The 19,503-nt window shown below is 38.8% G+C and overlaps 1 protein-coding gene across 2 annotated transcripts; it reads right to left on the bottom strand.

The window, feature by feature from the left end:
- Nucleotides 1-549: 549 nt before the first annotated feature.
- Nucleotides 550-14,545, bottom strand: LOC114160734 (NXPE family member 3-like). 2 transcript variants are annotated; one of them, XM_028043483.1, is made up of 8 exons: nt 14,457-14,545; nt 8,191-8,349; nt 7,128-7,589; nt 3,437-3,732; nt 2,369-2,439; nt 1,985-2,017; nt 1,652-1,840; nt 550-1,577 (listed from the first exon to the last, which is right to left on the bottom strand). In XM_028043483.1, exons 1-8 carry the CDS (start codon nt 14,472-14,474, stop codon nt 1,030-1,032), a joined length of 1,776 nt encoding a protein of 591 aa, XP_027899284.1. In that variant the 5' UTR covers nt 14,475-14,545; the 3' UTR covers nt 550-1,029. The 2 variants fall into 2 exon arrangements, with proteins under 2 accessions (XP_027899284.1, XP_027899285.1); XM_028043484.1 differs by having other exon boundaries at nt 1,652-1,837.
- Nucleotides 14,546-19,503: the final 4,958 nt, after the last annotated feature.

Genomic DNA, 19,503 nt, shown 5'->3' with positions numbered 1-19,503 from the left:
TTGTTAACATTAGCTGCACAACTCACTATATTACTTTGACTCATTATTTTTTGAGTCATTTATATATCAAATGTTTATGTCAATGTTTCCTCCATGTCTCCATTACTTTCAGAACTGTGTTGCGCCGTGATCACCATGTCATTTGAGTCATTTCTGTCAAGATTGGGTTTTCTCCGTGTTGATTTGAGTTTTCTCTCTGTGCTTATTTTGGATTTCTGTGTCTTGAGTCTCTGTGTTTTCCTGTCTACCTCTTGATTGTTCCCAGGTGTGTCTAGTTCCGTGATTACCCTCTGTGTATTTAATGCCACCTGTGTCTCTGTCGTACCAGTCTGTTTGATCTGTCTTGCCGTTTAGCTGTCTGAGCTAGTCTGTTGCTAGATGTCTATTAGTTTGCCAGTTGCTACCAGTGTTGAACCTTAGCCTTTCTGCTCAGCTGTGCCGCCTGGATTTTGGATTATGTGTGCATTGTTTGTTAATTAAATCATCATCATCATCATCATCATTCCTCTCAGCTACTGGGTTCACTGCGTCTGCGTCACCACCTCACACTGCAAATCATGACAATTTCTTGAAAAACACCACACAGAACATAACTGACAAGATCTAAGCTAGCATAGCGAGCATACATGAGCATATTAATGCAGAGCTCTACATTGATTTACATCAAAATACATTAAGTTGTGAAAAAGTCTTAGAGGCAACAGGCTTGAGAAAAGACGTTTGAGATAAAATAGGATGTTGACTGTTCAGAGATTAGATAGTTATGGTTATGTTCTTTTATTGAATATTTAATGGAACAAAAGCTTTGAGACACCATAAAGTGTCCTTACATTTCCCATAAAACACAAACCCTGCATCTGCTTCTTTTTGTTAATATTTTTTCCCCTCATCTAGATACAAACAAATCCGTACAGCTGGATTTGTTTGTATCAAAAGTCAAACAGTAAGTATGTGTTACCAATCACCAATAGTTACCAGATCTACCACACAGATCTACAGTCTTCTACTTCTTCCATGTGTCTGTAAATTTCACCTCTGGGAGCATATGTGGGACAAAATAACATCTATCATATTCTTAATTATGGGCTGAGGTGGGTGGAGGTCATGTGGAAGGTAGTGAGCCTGGGTCATCTCCCAGGCGTCCAGCAGTCGGACATTAACTTCTTTGAATATTGCTCTGAGTATCTTGTCTCGTTGCAATGCGTAGTAATCGTCAGTGGTCAGTGACTCACGTAGCGTCAGCTTTTTGGGATTACCAGTCCTGATGATAACCAGAGTATCTGGAGCTCTGGTCAACAGCCGCACCACTGCCCTCCTTATGCTCAGCAGACGTCGAATGTAGACCTCCACAGGGTAAACGCCAAAGTGTGCCCAGACGCCAAAAATGACTACAGTGTTTGTTCCTCCAACCACGCTGTCCAGTTCGTTGGCAACAAAGTGGAACTGGCTGACCGGCAATGGAGGAGCACGGAGGGGAGGGCCGTGGCAGCGGAACGTCAATAAAATGTTGTTTTTATAATCTAAGGCCATAAGGGGCCCAGTTTTTGGGGGGGTTTTCAGGTCAAACTTCTTGAGATCTGAAAGTTTAACAGAGAACAAGTCAGAAGGAACCAATTTGAATTGTTGTCAAACATTTCTACTGAGTATCTACCTGGAACTTTAGCTATTAAGAATTCAATCCACTGCCTGACGGTGGAGTCTCCATACAGATGGAGAACCTTCCCTTTCAGACACTGGCTGATTGCTGTGGCGTTGTTAAACTGATGGACTGTGGTGCCGTCTAGTGCTCGCCAAGCACCCTGGTAGTAATAACCAGCAGGACCAGCTCCTCTCATGGCTTCTAGATGAGGGGAGATTCAGAAGAACAAAAAGAAAAGAAAACCAAAATGATGTTAAGACATAGAAAGTGAATGCCAGCATTACTTTACAGAAACACCTTTGTGGATATTAAACTTTTACCCAATTATACAAACAGCAACTTTACCTGACATGTTAACAGGGACTGTTTCATTGGGAACTGGAGGAAAAAACAAATGATATTTAATGATTGTGTTTTATGATAGTAACTTGAGCAGAACAAACAGCTGTTCTACATTATCGTAGTTTCATAGCAAATCAATATTTTACGGTTTATTCAAGTAAAATGCATGTCTTTCTAAATGAATGTGTTACATGTTATGCAACCACATTTAACTCAGTTTTATGTATCTGAAATAAAGTCCAAACACATCATGTAAATTATAAAATGCCATTGGACAAAGTTGTTTTGAGAAAGCCACACATAGAATAACTGATTACATTTTTTCCATGTATGTCAGGCAATCAATGATTCATTGTAACACATTTATGACAATATAGCAACTTTTACCTTTTAGTTTTGGTAAAATGGTGATTTTGGAGGATCCTGAAGATGGAATGGAAACTTTCAAGTTGACACCACTGTAACAAGAGCAAAGAAACTGTATGAAAGACTCGTTACTAAAATCAAAACAAATTTTAACTGCTAATTCCAATGTGCGTTCTTACTGAATGGCACATTTTCTTTACTTTCATTCAATTGACTTCAATTCAGGTCAGTCACATTGCATTACTTGTAATCGAAGTATAGATTATCGTTGTACTTGTTCATTGTGTGTCTAATCTATTTTCCACAACAGGTCCATCAGGCTCCATGTCTCTAGAACAGAGCTAGCCTTCTTATTAGCTTGTTCAGGTTTTCAAGGCCAGACTCTCTGATGCTGTTATCCGGACAGATTACTGCAGATACGTTTTTTTCTCCATTTTCCTTTTGACTCTGTGTCTATTACTTTTTAGATAAACCCAAAGCAGTTACCAATAAAGTTTTGTTGATATAAATATCAAGTGGAGCATAATAGTGAAAGCCTTAATGCTTCACTTTTGAAAGTAAATCTGTTCGGCTTCATTGCGGCAGTCAGACAGCAAGTCTTAGTGCTACCCTACCAGATAGGCTACATTGAAAAAAATGAAATAAAATTATCTGAAATAGTAACAAGAAACAAATATTGTCTTCCTTTTTGTCTTATTGGGGACATTTTAAAAGTATTTCACACAGTTTTGTTTATCTTGAATGTTGATGGTAAGTTTTTCTGGTTCGGCAACATTTTAGTTTGTTGGTCACTTCTGAATTATAAACTCCTGCACCATCATCAACTTGTTGATGATTCAATGTCATCAACAACAAAAAGATACAAAAACCAAAACAAACCAAAGCCAAAAAAAACACCTGAAAGATGAAAAGATGTCAGTTTTTTAAGTAAATACATGTCTGCTTCTGAAGTCTGTGAACAACAGTCAACTCCACTAAAGTCTTACTGCACACACCTCCCACAGCTAGTGGGCAAAGAGACATAAAAAGCTTTAGGACATTTGTCATGCAATAGAAAAGAGCTGAATATAAACTAATTGTTACTTTTACCTTTGAAAGAGCTTGGCCTCGTTGCCTGTTGGATGCGGTACCAAACCTTTGAAAGCGTGGGAGACCCTGTGTTCACATTTGAGCGTCTTTGGCTTGTAGCAGAACCAGGGCTCACCGGTGTGGGTGTCAGTGAAGTTGCACAGCTGCTCCGGGGGAGCCTTAAGGCACACGTTACAATTGGCATCCTCAGTGACTGAGCCTGAGCGGAAGAGGCTTTGAAAAAAAATCCTGCCAGGCTTTTCCAGGTTGACTCTCTCTAGGACTGTGACTGCCTCACTGGAGTGGACCAGGGTCACCTTTTTGAAAACGACAAGAAACCTCACAATACAATTTCTCTTGTGAAGTAAAATTTAAATATATGTAAAACCCCAAAATACTACGCTTTTATTTGTGTAAGATAGATAGTATCTATTACAGAAAAACTTCTCATAGCAAATGAACTGGAATAATATATCACTTCTCTGGTTCAGGACTGGAAAATCTCACTGGTAAATGTGACATAGTACTATATTGCCAAAGATATTTACTTGTTTGCCTTCAAATACAAATTGAGTGACATCTGATTCTTAATCCAAACGGCTTGTATGATCAGTGATCTTCCTTTGGTGTTGTAGTTGAGTGATTCCTCTCGGGACATTTATTAAGTTCATCAGAATCAGAATTTCTTTTATTGTCATTGTACATGAAGAAAGCACAATGACATATTAAAAATTGCAACTCTTGGAGGCAAGTCAAATAAATGAATAAGAAAACAATAAATAAGTTTATCTCAATAAATATAAAAAATATAGTAGAAGCAGAACAACTGGGATGTCAAGGAAAAAATAAATAAATAAGGTTTTAGAAGGATTATCTGTGTTAAGGGCAACAACAGTTCTTGGGTAGAAACTGTTTTGTAGTGCCCCTAAGGACTTTATTGCCCTCAGGGGCAGGAGTTTGAAGAGGTGGTGGCCGGGGTGTGAGGGGTCCTTGGTGATACTGCAGGCTCTCTGGACGCATTGAGTCCTGTAGATCTCCTCCAGACATGGAAGAAGGCAGCCAATCAGTCTCTGGGTGGTGTTTATGACCCTGTGGAGCTGCTTCCTCTCTGCCGCAGTGGAGCTGGAGAACCACAGTGGGATGTGGTTCTCATCCCACTGTGGTTCTCCACAGAGCAGCGATAGAAGGACACCAAGAACTCAGTTCTCAGGTTGTTCTTCCTGAGAATCCTCAGCAAGTACAGTCTCTGTTGTCCTTTTTTCAGGACTGAAGTGGAGTTAGAGTTCCAGGTCAGGTCTTCACTGATGTTGGTGCCCAGGAACTTGAAATTTGACACCCTCTCCCGACTGTCCCCATTTATGACTTTGGGTTGAATGTCTAGTTTACACCTCCTGAAGTTGACAACCAGTTCGTGGAGGTGGAGGTGTTCAAATGGAAGTTGTTGGTGGTGCACCAGACAGTCGTTCCACCTCCATTCCCCTGTGGCATCATCAGCAAACTTTATGATTTTGTTTGGGTGGGTGAAGCTAAACTCATGGGACACACAGCCTTGTGGAGAGCCTTGCTGGTGCTCACTGCTGAGGACAGGTGGGATCCTACTCTCATCCTCTGGCAGTGGTCTGCCAGGAAGTCCATGATCCAGCTGGACATGTTGTGGGGGAGACCCAGGTGCCCCAGTTTCCTCACCAGTATGCTTGGAATGATGGTGTTAAAAGCTAATCTGAAGTCCAGGTAGACCAGCCTCATGTAGCTCCTTTGATGTTACACATGTGCCAATGTGGTGTGCATAGTGGTAGCGATAGCATCTTCTGTAGACCAGTTGGCTCTGCATGCAAACTGGTGAGGGTACAATTTGGGTGGCAGATGAGAAGTAGTGTGACTCTGAACCAGTTTTTCAAAACACTTTGTGATGATAGTGTCACTGACAGGAAGTCATTGAGACTGCTAATGTTCTTGTATGGCAGAGGGCTGATGGTGGAGGACTTTAAGCATGGTGGGACGGAGCACCGGATGAGGGACTGATTGAAGATGCTGGTAAAACCCCAACTTACTGGTCTGCACAGTCTCTTACACCATCTGATCTAGCAGATTTCCAGGAGTTCACTGCCCTCAAGGTAATTCACACTTCTGTGCCTGTACTGTGATGGTCTGGCTGTGGAGGGATTTTGCCTGCAGTAGGGGCTCGCTGGTGATTTAGTCTCAAAACAGGTGAAGAAGTGATTGAGCTTCTCTGCCAGTGAAGCAGAGGATACAGCAGAGGATACAGGTTCAAGCAAGGGTCAGTCCCAGGCTGGAAAAAGGCAATCTTGTCTCCTCCCAATGTTCCATTTCGTACAATGCAGTTGCCGTATGGGTTTACTGGCAAATAGTAAACCCATATTGCATTGGATTGTTAAACAATGATGCTATATTTATTATTTCAGAAAACATCTCTCCACTGCTGTATTGTGTACCTAGTACCTTGTATTGCACTTACAGATGTAGGATGAGGAACCCCATTCCATGATACTCTATTCTCTGTTCTTCAGCAAATCTGAACACAACATTAAGTCTGAAAGTCTATAGCCATTGATTCTGCAGGACATTGGCCACCTTTGGTCACTACATGCCTTAGCATCAGCTTAAATCTGTAATTTTACATGCTTAGCTCTTTGTGCCAGAGTTGCTTTTGCTCCCCATAACTTCCACCTTGATACAACCTCACTATCAGTTGACTGTCGAATATTTAGTAGCAAGGAAATTTCCCAACTGGACTTACTGGACAGGTCATAACATTTCACGGTACCACACTGGAAACCACTGATTCTTGAGAGAGACTAAATATTTTACAAATGTTTGTAGAAGCAGTCTTTGTAAAGGTTATGAACAATATACTGTGGTGATATTGTGTATTTATTGCTCTAAGTTGCACTCTGCTTGTTTTGTGGAGAAACAAAATGAGTTCAAGAACGTCATGCTTATCTTGGGACTTTGTACTGTACATTATTTGACTATGTGTTAATTGGGGCTTCATTTTAGTTTAATGATCCAGTTACTGTAGTTTGCCATGTTGTCTTTGCTCCTTTTGTTTTTGTGTCATTTCTGTTGAGTTTATGTTCTGTCTCTTATTTTCCTTTCTCTTTCAGCTCAACCTTAGTAAATGGTTGAGCTGTTTAATTCTGCTATGTTTATTGCATTAATCAGTTCTCCCTGAGCTATCTTTAATGTCCTGCTCTTTCCTAGCTGTTTTTTTATCTATTAATTAGACTCACTTTTATTCAATTTCCTAATGTACCTCAGAAATACTGAAGGTTTGACTATACTTCCCAATACTCAAGAAACGTTTTTTTATAGCCTGGTTGTCAAGAGAAACAGCAACGTTTGGTTTGGCTGTGGTAAACTTCATCAGACACTCCTGGGTCAAACAGGTCAAATATTTCAAAAAGTAAGTTTCTCCTTTTTCACATCAGTCACCACCTTTCAAATTTCTGACTGCATGATAGACAACAAGAGGAAAAAAGGTTTGTGTATAAACATTGTGGTAAAAACAGGCAGATTAAACTCAGGCCAAATTTAAAAAATGGATCTAACACATTACCCTCCTACTCTGAGCTTTCAGGTCCTCGATATCCAGAACTCGCGACACAAAAAGCTTATTTAGGAGAAAGTAACAAAGGAGATCTTATCTAGGTCACACTATTTGCTCATTTAAGAGAAAAACATTCAGTCTTACCTCAACCTGTGCGCTTCCTTCCCATAGTAAAGAGAATACAGCCGTGTAGGAACCGTTGCGATGATCAAAGACTTTCCCCACCACGCCTGCCTGAACAGTTCGGTTGTGCAGCCGAGCAAACAGGACGTCTCCGCCAGATTTCTTGGGGCGACCAAGAAAGTCATTAATTTTGATCAAAACCTCCAGCTGATCACCAACATGCCAACTTCCCCCTCCGTCACGTGGAAGAATGGTGAACGTGCTGTGAGCGGGATGACTGGTGTCATTCAGACAGAAGTTGGCTGGGACAGATGGTGTTTCAGGCCAGGTGATGTAGTTCTTTAAAAATTCCAACTCAAGAGCGTCTTCAGGTAACACAGAGTGGAAGGAGCAGAAACTGGTTGGCTTAGGAGGCTCAGTGGGACGTTTCAGAGTTCTGGTGGTGGGAATCAGAGCCTCAGTGGTCGGGACTTTGTTCTTCAACTAGAGAATAAAGTTTAGAGATTGAACAAATCAAGTGCCATAAAATCATAGTTTCTTTACAAATTACTGATTAATTATGATAGCTTCCTCAATTATATATTGAGGTGACCCTGCATTAGCATAAAACTATAACTGAATATTTTGTTTGAAAACCCAACAATTCCTTCTTTTTCCCATTTGGGTTTTGATACTTTTCAGGTCCAGAAGCTTTCCCAAAGATTGGGAGTTATCAGTCAAAAAGCACCCATAACTAAATGAACTAGGGCTGCAGCTAACGATTGTTGTATTAACCACATTTTCTATCCATAATTCTTACAATAAATAAAACATAATACAGTGTAGGGTTAATTTGGTAAGGCTTTTGATTAACCAATTCATAATTGGATAGAAAAGCTGCTTAATAATTTATTTTTTTTTTTTTCTGGTGTCTTTTATGACTTTGTATTTTTGTGTTTTCATGATGTAAAGCACTTTAAACTGTCTTGTTGCTGAAATGTGCGACACAAATAAACTTGGTTCATTGAACTTGAAAGCTGTACTTTTACCAGCCTATAATGCTGACGAAGTTGAAGTTCATGTTTGAAAGATGACAAATACTCACCTGTGCTAATTTACCGGCTATGTGATCAGCGACGTTGGGATTGCTAAACATGATCCATAAGACAACAACAGCCAACAACAGAACGAGCCATCCGTACTTCAGAGGAAAACGTTTCCTTAAAGCTTGGCCTCCCAGTAGCAGTGACAACTCGATCTGGCTCTGTGTTAAAAGAAAATCAAAAAAGCATCCAGGTCAATGACTATCGATTTTGAAAACAATGCAGAGCTGAGTTACTGTCTCTCTGCAATGCTTGTGTAGCAACTAAGACAAGTCTACAAACATGTTTGTGGAAATTCTTGTCATTCCACACACGCTGAGTTTTCATCTTCTGTGACTTGAAGTGTCACGACAAAAGGATCAGCAGAAGTCGTTTTCCCTGTAAGAGGTTTGCAGTGTCAGAGGAGCTGTTGGCCCAGTTCGACACGGCGCTCCTCAAATCCATCCTGTTTTCAGTCACAGTGCGGTTTTTTGCAGCCACTAAGCAACACAGTTGCAAATTGCAGTGAGCAGTAAGGCAGAGGTGAAACCAACCAACCGCTTCTCAAATCAGAAGTAAGAGTCAAGTCTTTCCAATTACATCTCAGTTGGAATCTCAAGTGGAAGACCTCTAAATCACAAGTCTTGTCCAAAGTTAGGACAAGGAAGAGTCATGTTGGCTAAAAACTCTTAAACGTCCCACAGTCCTAAGACAGGTTGAGGGCCCTATCCGCAGCCTAGTCGGGGTCGCACTGGTATTTTATTTTATTTTGTTTTATTTTTTTCGCGTTTTCAGGATCTAACCGGCTGACGGGGCCTCATCACCTCCCCGCTGTCCGAGGAGGTGATGACAGCGGGGAGCAGCTTCTGCTGCTATCGCAACAGAAGCTGCGATCGCTGCTTCTCAACAGCAGCGATAGCAGCATTCGAGAAGAGTTTCATTCATCAGCGGTGGCTGAAAGGAAGCCAACAAAAAATGTTGGCTAAGAGTTTTTAGCCACACACACGCCCCCCCCCCCCCCCCCCCCCCCCCCTCAAGCAGCGGAAACAGACTAACAGCCACTGGAAGAGTGAAATTTTCTGCATACCTGTTAATCAATCAGAACTAGAAGTCCTAGAAAAATAGAAGTTAGACAAATTCTAGTTTTTCCAGAAAGGAAGTAACAAACACAAAGCAAACCATCTCTGCCCCAACAAACACGTCACTGTCAAGACACAAAACATCAAACGTCTTCAGTCCACAAAATTAAGGACAACCACAGCTGATGGTCAATATTTTAGCAGGACATTTCTGTGCCAATCATTTTAGTTAAATATGATTCCATGGACCCTACAATTTTGCATACACTGCCATGTTGTCATATTTTTGAAGTATGATTTATTTGAGTGGCAAGGCTGTCACAGTTTCAGTTCAGCACTAGATGTCACTGGTGAGCAATGAAGGAAGCACCAAGTAATGAACCTTTGGGCAAATCAAAGGGCTTTAAAGCCTCATTTGGCCATTGCTGCTTAACTATAGGCAAGAGTTGATAAAGATGAGGGTACAAGACTAGTCCAGGAAGCGAAAACACACTGGAATAGTTAAAGGTGTGATTTGTAAATAGTTAAAGGTGAGCTCAGGAGCGCCTGTTTACTCTACTAGGTGGGAAAGCAATCTGGTATCTTCCTCCTTGAACCAGTTAAGCTGCTTCTGATTGGAAGTTACACACAAACACAGCCACTGTCCTACACACAAGCCTGCAGACCTAACATGTCCAGTCCAAGTCCTAAACTTTAAGCCTCATGTCTTGATCAAGTCCTCTAACCAAATGTGTAAGTTAATCACATAATCATAATTGATTTGTAGAATTTATATTGTCTTATTGAAAGGTGGGTCTAAAATTCTAAATCATTAAAAAATTCACGCTGATGTTTTGCAGTAAAAATTTACCAAAACTAATGAAAGCCTATAAATTGAAAATATAATAAATACAATATTAACAAGAAAAAGAAACTGGATTATTGTGCTAATTCAGTTATTTGTTAAAAAGCTGGAAAACTTGTTTTTACAGTCATTCAAGAGAAATGTCATATCAATAAAAAACTAATCATTTAAACAACTGTATTAATGTAGAAATGTGATTATAGCATCTTGGATGCACTGACTTTGCAGTGTAGGATGAAAACATAGAACTGGACCTGCACACATAAAACTCAGAGAGAATCGTTCTATTGTAGTAATGGAAATAATGTTACTAGTGCTGAGTGCAGATTACACTAATAACTAACTAATTTAATGTTCTTTTTAATTAACATGCAAAAAAATAAACAGATATAAATGTTCTTATTGTTAACATTAGCTGCACAACTCACTATATTACTTTGACTCATTATTTTTTGAGTCATTTATATATCAAATGTTTATGTCAATGTTTCCTCCATGTCTCCATTACTTTCAGAACTGTGTTGCGCCGTGATCACCATGTCATTTGAGTCATTTCTGTCAAGATTGGGTTTTCTCCGTGTTGATTTGAGTTTTCTCTCTGTGCTTATTTTGGATTTCTGTGTCTTGAGTCTCTGTGTTTTCCTGTCTACCTCTTGATTGTTCCCAGGTGTGTCTAGTTCCGTGATTACCCTCTGTGTATTTAATGCCACCTGTGTCTCTGTCGTACCAGTCTGTTTGATCTGTCTTGCCGTTTAGCTGTCTGAGCTAGTCTGTTGCTAGATGTCTATTAGTTTGCCAGTTGCTACCAGTGTTGAACCTTAGCCTTTCTGCTCAGCTGTGCCGCCTGGATTTTGGATTATGTGTGCATTGTTTGTTAATTAAATCATCATCATCATCATCATCATTCCTCTCAGCTACTGGGTTCACTGCGTCTGCGTCACCACCTCACACTGCAAATCATGACAATTTCTTGAAAAACACCACACAGAACATAACTGACAAGATCTAAGCTAGCATAGCGAGCATACATGAGCATATTAATGCAGAGCTCTACATTGATTTACATCAAAATACATTAAGTTGTGAAAAAGTCTTAGAGGCAACAGGCTTGAGAAAAGACGTTTGAGATAAAATAGGATGTTGACTGTTCAGAGATTAGATAGTTATGGTTATGTTCTTTTATTGAATATTTAATGGAACAAAAGCTTTGAGACACCATAAAGTGTCCTTACATTTCCCATAAAACACAAACCCTGCATCTGCTTCTTTTTGTTAATATTTTTTCCCCTCTTGAAAATAATGCAGAGCTGAGTTACTGTTTGTGAGGGACGTCAGCCTTTTCACTCAGGCTTGTTGGAGCAGGAATTGATCTAAAAGTTGCAGGTTGGTAGCTCTGCAGCTCTGCACTGCAGGGTGGAGCCAAAGCGCCGGCACTATTGCGGAAGTAAGTAGATTGAAGTTAAGTGGGAGGATTTGCTTCTTTCTTCTACTTTCTCACTTTTGGGGGGGATATATTTTTTTTGTGAAACATCCGTTCTCTGGCTGCATGATGGCACAGTTGTTACCGTTGTTACCTTGTAACAAGAAGGTCCTGGATTTGAATTCCAGCCTGGAGTCTTTCTGCATTGAGTTTGCATCTTCTCCCATTACATACATGGCTTTTCTCTGAGTACATTAGTTCTTTCCCAAAGTCAAAAATCACACCAGTTAAGTCAATTGGTTTCTCTAAATTGTCCTTAGGCATGAGTGTATGCATTTATAGTTGTGTCATGTTTGGAGATCGCTGGAGATCACAACCAGCAACCCTTGTCCCTGAAAGGTTCAGCAGGTTTAGACGATGCACGCTAGGATTGCTCTATTTTGTCACACGGAAGCTCTCAGGGTAATAAATCCCACAGAAAGGATACGGCATACATCTGGCTGTTTGAGCCTTTGAACTCATTGTAAAATCTCGAGGGCATTTGTTGGACTTTTCATTATATTATATTCATTATATTTTTCACCCTTGGAAGATGATTTTTTTTTATCTGCTCAATCCATGCTGGGTTAATGACCCTGTTGAGTCAATTCTGTACTGGAATCTACACAGTAAACACAGAAAGGTTAACTACCTGAGTTGTTGATTATCATATTGCATTTGACTGTTGATAAATTTAACATTGCTGTAGGCTGTAATAAAAAAAAGAAAAATAAAGGTGAGGTGAGTCTACATCTTTTCATGTGAAAAATAAATCAGAGCACAATGGGAGAGATTCAGAACACGTCTACAGGAACCACATTTATGCTCTCAACATTTCTCTCCAGAAGACTTTGAGTCATTTTTACAAGCAAAAATTGATAAAATATCAAACAGGTGGTCACAACCCTTGCAAGCCAAAAACCAAATGCCCCACAACAAACACGTCAACCCTGCCACAGGCTAGTGAACGAGCGAAAGACGCTGGAAGAAACGATAGAGACAAGCAGCACTGGAAGCTCTTTTAAATAAGGAAGTTATGTTGCTTCTGAAGCCTGTAACAAATGTGAAATCACAGACCTCTAAACAGGTGTTACCGGTCCGAAGACCAAACCACACACAACACGTCAACTACTTAATTGCTTCATTTACGAAGCTGAAGTTAGCAGCAGCAGCACAATCACCAACTTCTTCCTCAGTTTGGTCTGCTTTTTATCGCTCCAGTTGGAACTGAAAAGGTTTAGTGACGTTACTCGTTCCTGTTCTGGCTGGACGGAGCTCGTGCAATCTGACCAAGCATACGTCATTTACCCAGAATGCATTGCAGCATAAACAACATGGCGACAATATTTTACTTACATTTATAAAAGCCAAACAGCCTACAGTATTTTTGTCGTATTGTCTTTATAACACAGTAAAAACACTAAATTATGAAAACAACTATTACTCATGATTGAGGGAAAGAAATATGTAAACCCCTCTGAAGACTTTTTCAAAATTTAGGTTTAAAATAAAGATGTTTATTTGACTGGAAGTAACTAGAGTGATCTGAAGATGGCAAGGAGAGCTTCCAACCTTAGACTCATCATCAGCGATGGGAATAACTGCATTAAAAGCAAAGGTGTTAGTAAAGTCGATTTTAATTCAGGAATTTATCTACTTATCCATTGTTACAATGCTGTTAGCGCACACAGTCTAATTGCAATATTGGAGACTCTGGAGGGAAAGTTGGAGTTTTGACGGTGAAAGTACAGAGAAATGTAGCTAAAACCTCTCATTGAGGTAAAAGGGAAGAATGGAACCTTTAAAGTACAGACTTTTCTCCGTAGTTTATGGTCTTGGTGGCAGGGCGGAGTCAGATGTCATGCCACCATACGCTTGGCTCTAAATTAGACACATTACAGTACAATTTCACCAAACTCGCTGTGACCAATCCTAATCCACCCCTGTTTGTGTACTGACAGGAAGTACAATATTTGGTGAACAGAGCTGAATTTGTCCACAGCAGCCACTGGAAAGCATGAAAAAAATTCATCCCCAAGCCTTGATATGATCAACTATTATGAAACCTGATACACATGTATCCTGCCATGACCAACTCCTACTCTAGACAATCACACTTCATAATCACTCAAAAGCTTTTTGTGCTTGTATTTTGACGAGTTTGATGAAATACCAGTCCTTAACTGGCAGAAATGCAAAAATGGCTCCACTGCAATGTTTGGGATTTTGGACCCATAAATAAGTTCATGTTTCTAGTGACTATTGCTAAAGGTGTTTCTACTTGTTAAACCCATCTTTGAGCCTGAAACACCCAAGAGTAACAAATACATTTATCCTACTTTATATTCATGCAAGGTTAAGTTTATATTTACTTGTAAGGTTTCCTGTTATATTATTGTATTGTATGAACACGAGTTCTATCTGAAGGTGGAACATCTTTTACTTTCATCACAAACAAAATGTCTGTTTTTGTCTCATGAGTTTTTCCAGGTGTTAAAGATCAAACTGACTCTGTTTTTATGTATAAAATGAAAGCAAAAGCAATTTTAACTCAATAAAACTCGTTTTGAGAAGAAAATGAATGATTTGTAGAGCAAGAATGACCATAACTTGACAAATAATGCAAGTTATTTGTCAATTTGCAAAAGTAAGAAGCTTTCTCCTTGAGGTTGGTTAAAAACACATTATTAATTTCAATAACACCACAAGCCAGAAGACGGAGAAACGATCTCATTTGGCAAACCTCCGTTTTTTTCCAATCCAAGAGAAACTACATTCCAAATAAAAGCTGGTAAATCATCTTCTCTCGACAGAATAAATAACAGTTCAGTATTCTTTAAATGTTAAATAAGTGGCATTGTTTCTTTCAAAAGAAATAAGAAATGTTAGTTAATTTTTTTAGTATACCTTCGTGTTTTTCTGCATCGTCGGCCACACGTCTCTGTTCTTCCTCTCTTTAAGTTGAACGAAACATTTCTGTTTATTTTACCCACCCTACATTCTTTAAGCTGAACCAGAGATTCCTGTTCATTTTACCCACCCTCCTTCCTTGTATGCAAAGCAATTATGTGTGCTTACTATGACACTCCTTCTTGACTAGTAAGATTGCATTTCCACTTCTGCATCACTAAATGATTCATTCAGTATTTCTCTTTTGAGAGCTAATTGTTTTAATTCTAATTGCCTTGGTAAAATGTGAGAACTTTAAATATGATATAAACCCTTAAACTGTTTCTGTATCCAGGGAGATGTAGACGTTTCAGGCTGTAGATAAAATGGATATTGACCAGTTGGACTTTGCACCACTAGATGCAATGAAGTGTTTGCAAATACTGATGTCATGTGACATTATGCTGGCAATTAAAAAAACCAAAGATTTATATGAAGTTTAAAATGGCAAACCTAATGTGGGTTTTTTCTCCATATAAATATTCCAATAAATGGTCCAATAAAGACCATTTGGTTTTATAAAATGCTGTTCTTTATGAGTGAATTTATATATATTTGTGAAAGAAAATCTAAATTACAAAATGACTTGATCTAATCAGGTTTGTCTTCATATCAATTTGAATAACAAGCAGACCCTGATTGTATCTTTGGGTTTGAAGTGATTTTCTTTTTTCGTAAACTAAATCGAGAAAACACTCAAAAAAGTGAACTAAGTGAATCTTTGAATTAAATATATGGAGCTCTGACTAAATTAATTAATATGAGTTGGATTTTCCAACAACACACTTTAGTAAGTTTAACGTAATTTTTTTGATTTGTTAAAGTCACACAAACTGCTTTTTTGATACAACATCACTGTATGGAAGCCTATTGCTGTCACAGAGGAAACCTAAATTTTGAGGACTATTATATTATAGTGTGATAATTATATTGTATAAACTTGATAATTATATTGTATAAACTTGATAATTATATTGTAGAAACTTGATAATTTAATTCATCCAGAAGGTGGCGGTAGCATATTTTTAGTGCAGGTGTAACCCACATAAAATGGGGATGCCTCTTTAAGAAACGGAGGTTAGGGAAGCTAGGTGGTCTACCTAGCCAATAGGAAGTTTAGCTTCCAGTGAGTTTAAACCAATCAGAATTCGGACTGCCGCTGACGGACTGTGGCGCCATCTAGTGTTCGCCACACACCCTGGTAGTAATAACCAGCAGGACCAGCAGGGCTTCATGTTTTCATTGGTTCCACCTGGAACGTAAATGGGGAAGATAAAATCTTTAGGAAGGAAAAAATAAGTCACCTTCATACCTTCCAAGATAAAAAGAACAACAGAATAAATAGGTAAACATGGTAGAATGTTGATGCCGGAATGGAGACTTTCATATTGACGTCGCTACAGCAGAGCAAAGCAAATTAAAGGCAGACTGTCATGGAATGCTAAATCTTTGTCTTATCCACATTCTGTAGCAAATGTCACTTTTTCTGTCCCCCTGCTTTTCCTGCTCCATGTTGGGGTTTGTTGTGCCCTCAATATCCAGAGACACTGTGATTTCTGAGGCATTAGCACCAGGATGGGTCTCCTATTACAAATACTCAGGGTCAGAGGATAGACTCTTCCTAAAGACATGATGTACTATAAAGGTGCTGAAAAGAGTCTATATCCAGCACCACGTGTCACTTCTACAGCACGGAGAAAAACAGTATTACTCCTTGTTTCTTCTGAGTTTTTTGTTTGTTTGTTTGTTTTGTATTTTTAGGTCTTTCAGATGATCAAGAAAAATATAATGAAAAACTAAGAAAAAACATTTCAAACCATGTTTTCATTTATGAAGAGAAGGAATCAATCTGATCCATCCATTATTTGGTTAAAGATCTGATCAACAGAATATCTCAGGTGCAAATGTCTGCAATCGTCTCCTGAGTTTTATGTTGCAGGCAACACAGAGCTGGTTGAGAATACACATAACATTACACTGACCTTTTAGAGAGCCGCTCTTCCAGGGCTTTTATTCTCTGTCTGGATCCTATCAGGGTCACCCTGGTGTCGCAGGTCAGTTTCTTTGGCTTGTAGCAGAACCAGGGCGCCCCCGTGTGGAGGTCAGTGTCGTTGCACAGCTTCTGTTTGGGAGCCTGGAGACACAATGGAAAACGAAATCAGTGTTTCTGATTCTTGCCATCTGAAAACAACCTAAAAATTAATAATTTCCCTTCATTATGTAATAGGTCTAATTGAAGAGTTTTTGTTTGTTTGTTGTTTTGTTTTTCGTTTCCCATTATTTTGTCTTTTTAAAGCTGCTTATTTAATGAACTTTTGTTGGCGGACTTTTATTATTACTTTTCTATTATTATTTTATCATGAAATACAAACACACGCACAGAGGACAGCTCCACCAGCTCTTTCTCTTTCTCCTTGCTTTTTGACTTGTTGACAATTAAACCGCTCCTCTTTCTTTCTATGTCGGATTGGGACAGAAATAGAAAGACTTTATTATCAGCCACTTTATTAGCAGCGGCTGATAATAAAGCGTCATATCAGCCGAGAGAGCGGCGGCGATACTTACTTACAGGTTAAAAGAAAGAAAATGTAACTTTGTATTATATTCATTCCAAAAGGTGTGATTCAGTTCATGTGTTTGGTTTTATAAAAACCCAAAATATATCTTTTGTTTCTCTTCTGAAACTACATAATATCGGTTTTAAAAAAGGGGCAACAAAAACAAAAAAGTAAAAAAAAAAAATAATAACTTGATTTGGTCTCCTCTTCAACGCAGCATGAACGTGGATGCGCTCAACCTGTAGCTCTTCTGATGTGTTAATGAAGTCCAGGTTCTTTTATTAACCCATTCAGGGTTAAAAAAAGAAAAAGGAATAAAAAAATTATAAATAAATAAAGGAAGGTTGTCTGTCATCCTTGTCACACACACATTAAGACCTGTTGCTGTTTCTACAGTAGAAGATACTGTTTTAATCACAGCACAACTAGAAGAACCTTTAGAAATCTGCATGAATTATAATCAAATCGTTTGAGGTTTATGGTTAATGTAACAAGTTGTGAATACCTCTCCAAGGCAGTTTTTTTTTCTTCTTTTTCCAACTGAAATTGAAAAGGGAAAAAAAATATCACTTTTTTCACAGCATTTCAAAACCCACAAAACCATAAAACACACACAGTCAATGTTAGAAACAAAGCATGCAAGCACCAATTCATAAACCCTCCGCTGCTCCTTCTTACAGATTCCATCAGTGTTCATACTGAAGGAGAGCTCAATTACTGATCCTGGATGTTTGTAGGTTGCAACAAATCAATCAAGTTTATCTGTGCAGGACATTTCAGCAACAAGGCAGCTCAAAAATAAAAAAAAAATACAAAGTTCCATTGTTACACATAAAAATGTTTCATTTATTGTGTTTCAAAAGCAACTCTGAACAAGTGGGGTTTTTAGTCTCGATTTAAAGGAACTCGGTGTTTCGACTGTTTTGCAGTTTTCTGGAAGTTTGTTCCAGGTTTGTGGTGCATAGAAGCTGTTTGGTTCTGGTTCTGGGGATGCAGAGCAGAACGAGAACCAGAAGACCAGAGAGGTTGACAGCAGATCTTTAACGTATTGTGGTGCTAAACTGTTCGGTGATTTAGAAACTAACAACAGATGACCTTCACCCACAACCTCCTATCATCCAGAACATGATAGATGTTGTTTTGTCCCACGTCTGCCCCCCAGCGGTGAATTTTAAAGAGGCATCAAAGGAGTAGAATAATGTCAGTACTATTGTTATTTAAATTGAATAACAAATATGAGCGTTGGTCTAAAAAGAGCAGGGAACTGAACAAACTTCAGTTTGTTGATACAAAATAACAAACTGTTTGAGTGCTTTCTAATTCAGACATGGAAAACAAATAATTATATTGCAATGAACTGTAGCTACTAAGGACTGTAGCATTGTGATGATGGATCATTTTACTTCTGCTGCCATCCTCTGACCACAAAGGCCTGTTCTTGGTCCCCTGTTCTCAAATTATGGATCTGGTCAGCTGGTCTCTCAATGCAATTGATCAAATTTTCTCGATGACAAGACTGGACAAGGGAAAGCCCTCCTGCCCCAAGAAGACACCTGCAGAAAGACATAATGGATTATTGGGGGACGTGGAACATAATGTGTCTGATCATCTTGTCCTTCGAAGATGTTGAAGATTTGTTCTTGTTTGAATTTTTGATAGCGGGTTTTCTGCTGTTTGGAGTTGGCGGTTATCTGGCATATCGGAAAATTTGGAAGGTGTTTCGGCAGCTGTTTCGGCCCTCGTCAGGCTGCTGATGATACTGAAGATGGTGAAAATTAGGTGAAATTTCCCTTTTGCTATTTTCCGAATCGGAAGCAGCAATCAGAAGCTAACTTCAGCTTCAAATAGTCAGTTAGGAACGGATAGGACTGGCGTTTCCTTCTGTGCACTCCCATTCTGTTTAGGATCCTTCTCAGAGTCTGCATACTATTAATGGTTTCAACCACAAGGCGAAGGAGCATCAATATCTCTCCAGGAAAACTTGACCAACTCCTGTTAGCCACTGTACAAGTCATCTTTATGCCTGCACTAAAAATATGCTACCGCCACCTTCTGGATGAATTAAATTATCAAGTTTCTACAATATAATTATCAAGTTTATACAATATAATTATCAAGTTTATACAATATAATTATCACACTATAATATAATAGTCCTCAAAATTTAGGTTTCCTCTGTGACAGCAATAGGCTTCCATACAGTGATGTTGTATCAAAAAAGCAGTTTGTGTGACTTTAACAAATCAAAAAAATTACGTTAAACTTACTAAAGTGTGTTGTTGGAAAATCCAACTCATATTAATTAATTTAGTCAGGGCTCCATATATTTAATTCAAAGATTCACTTAGTTCACTTTTTTGAGTGTTTTCTCGATTTAGTTTACGAAAAAAGAAAATCACTTCAAACCCAAAGATACAATCAGGGTCTGCTTGTTATTCAAATTGATA

This window comes from Xiphophorus couchianus, chromosome 17, assembly GCF_001444195.1.
Source record: "Xiphophorus couchianus chromosome 17, X_couchianus-1.0, whole genome shotgun sequence".
In the NCBI taxonomy this organism is placed as follows: Eukaryota; Metazoa; Chordata; class Actinopteri; order Cyprinodontiformes; family Poeciliidae; genus Xiphophorus; species Xiphophorus couchianus.
This window is presented reverse-complemented; position numbering and strand designations above follow the sequence as displayed.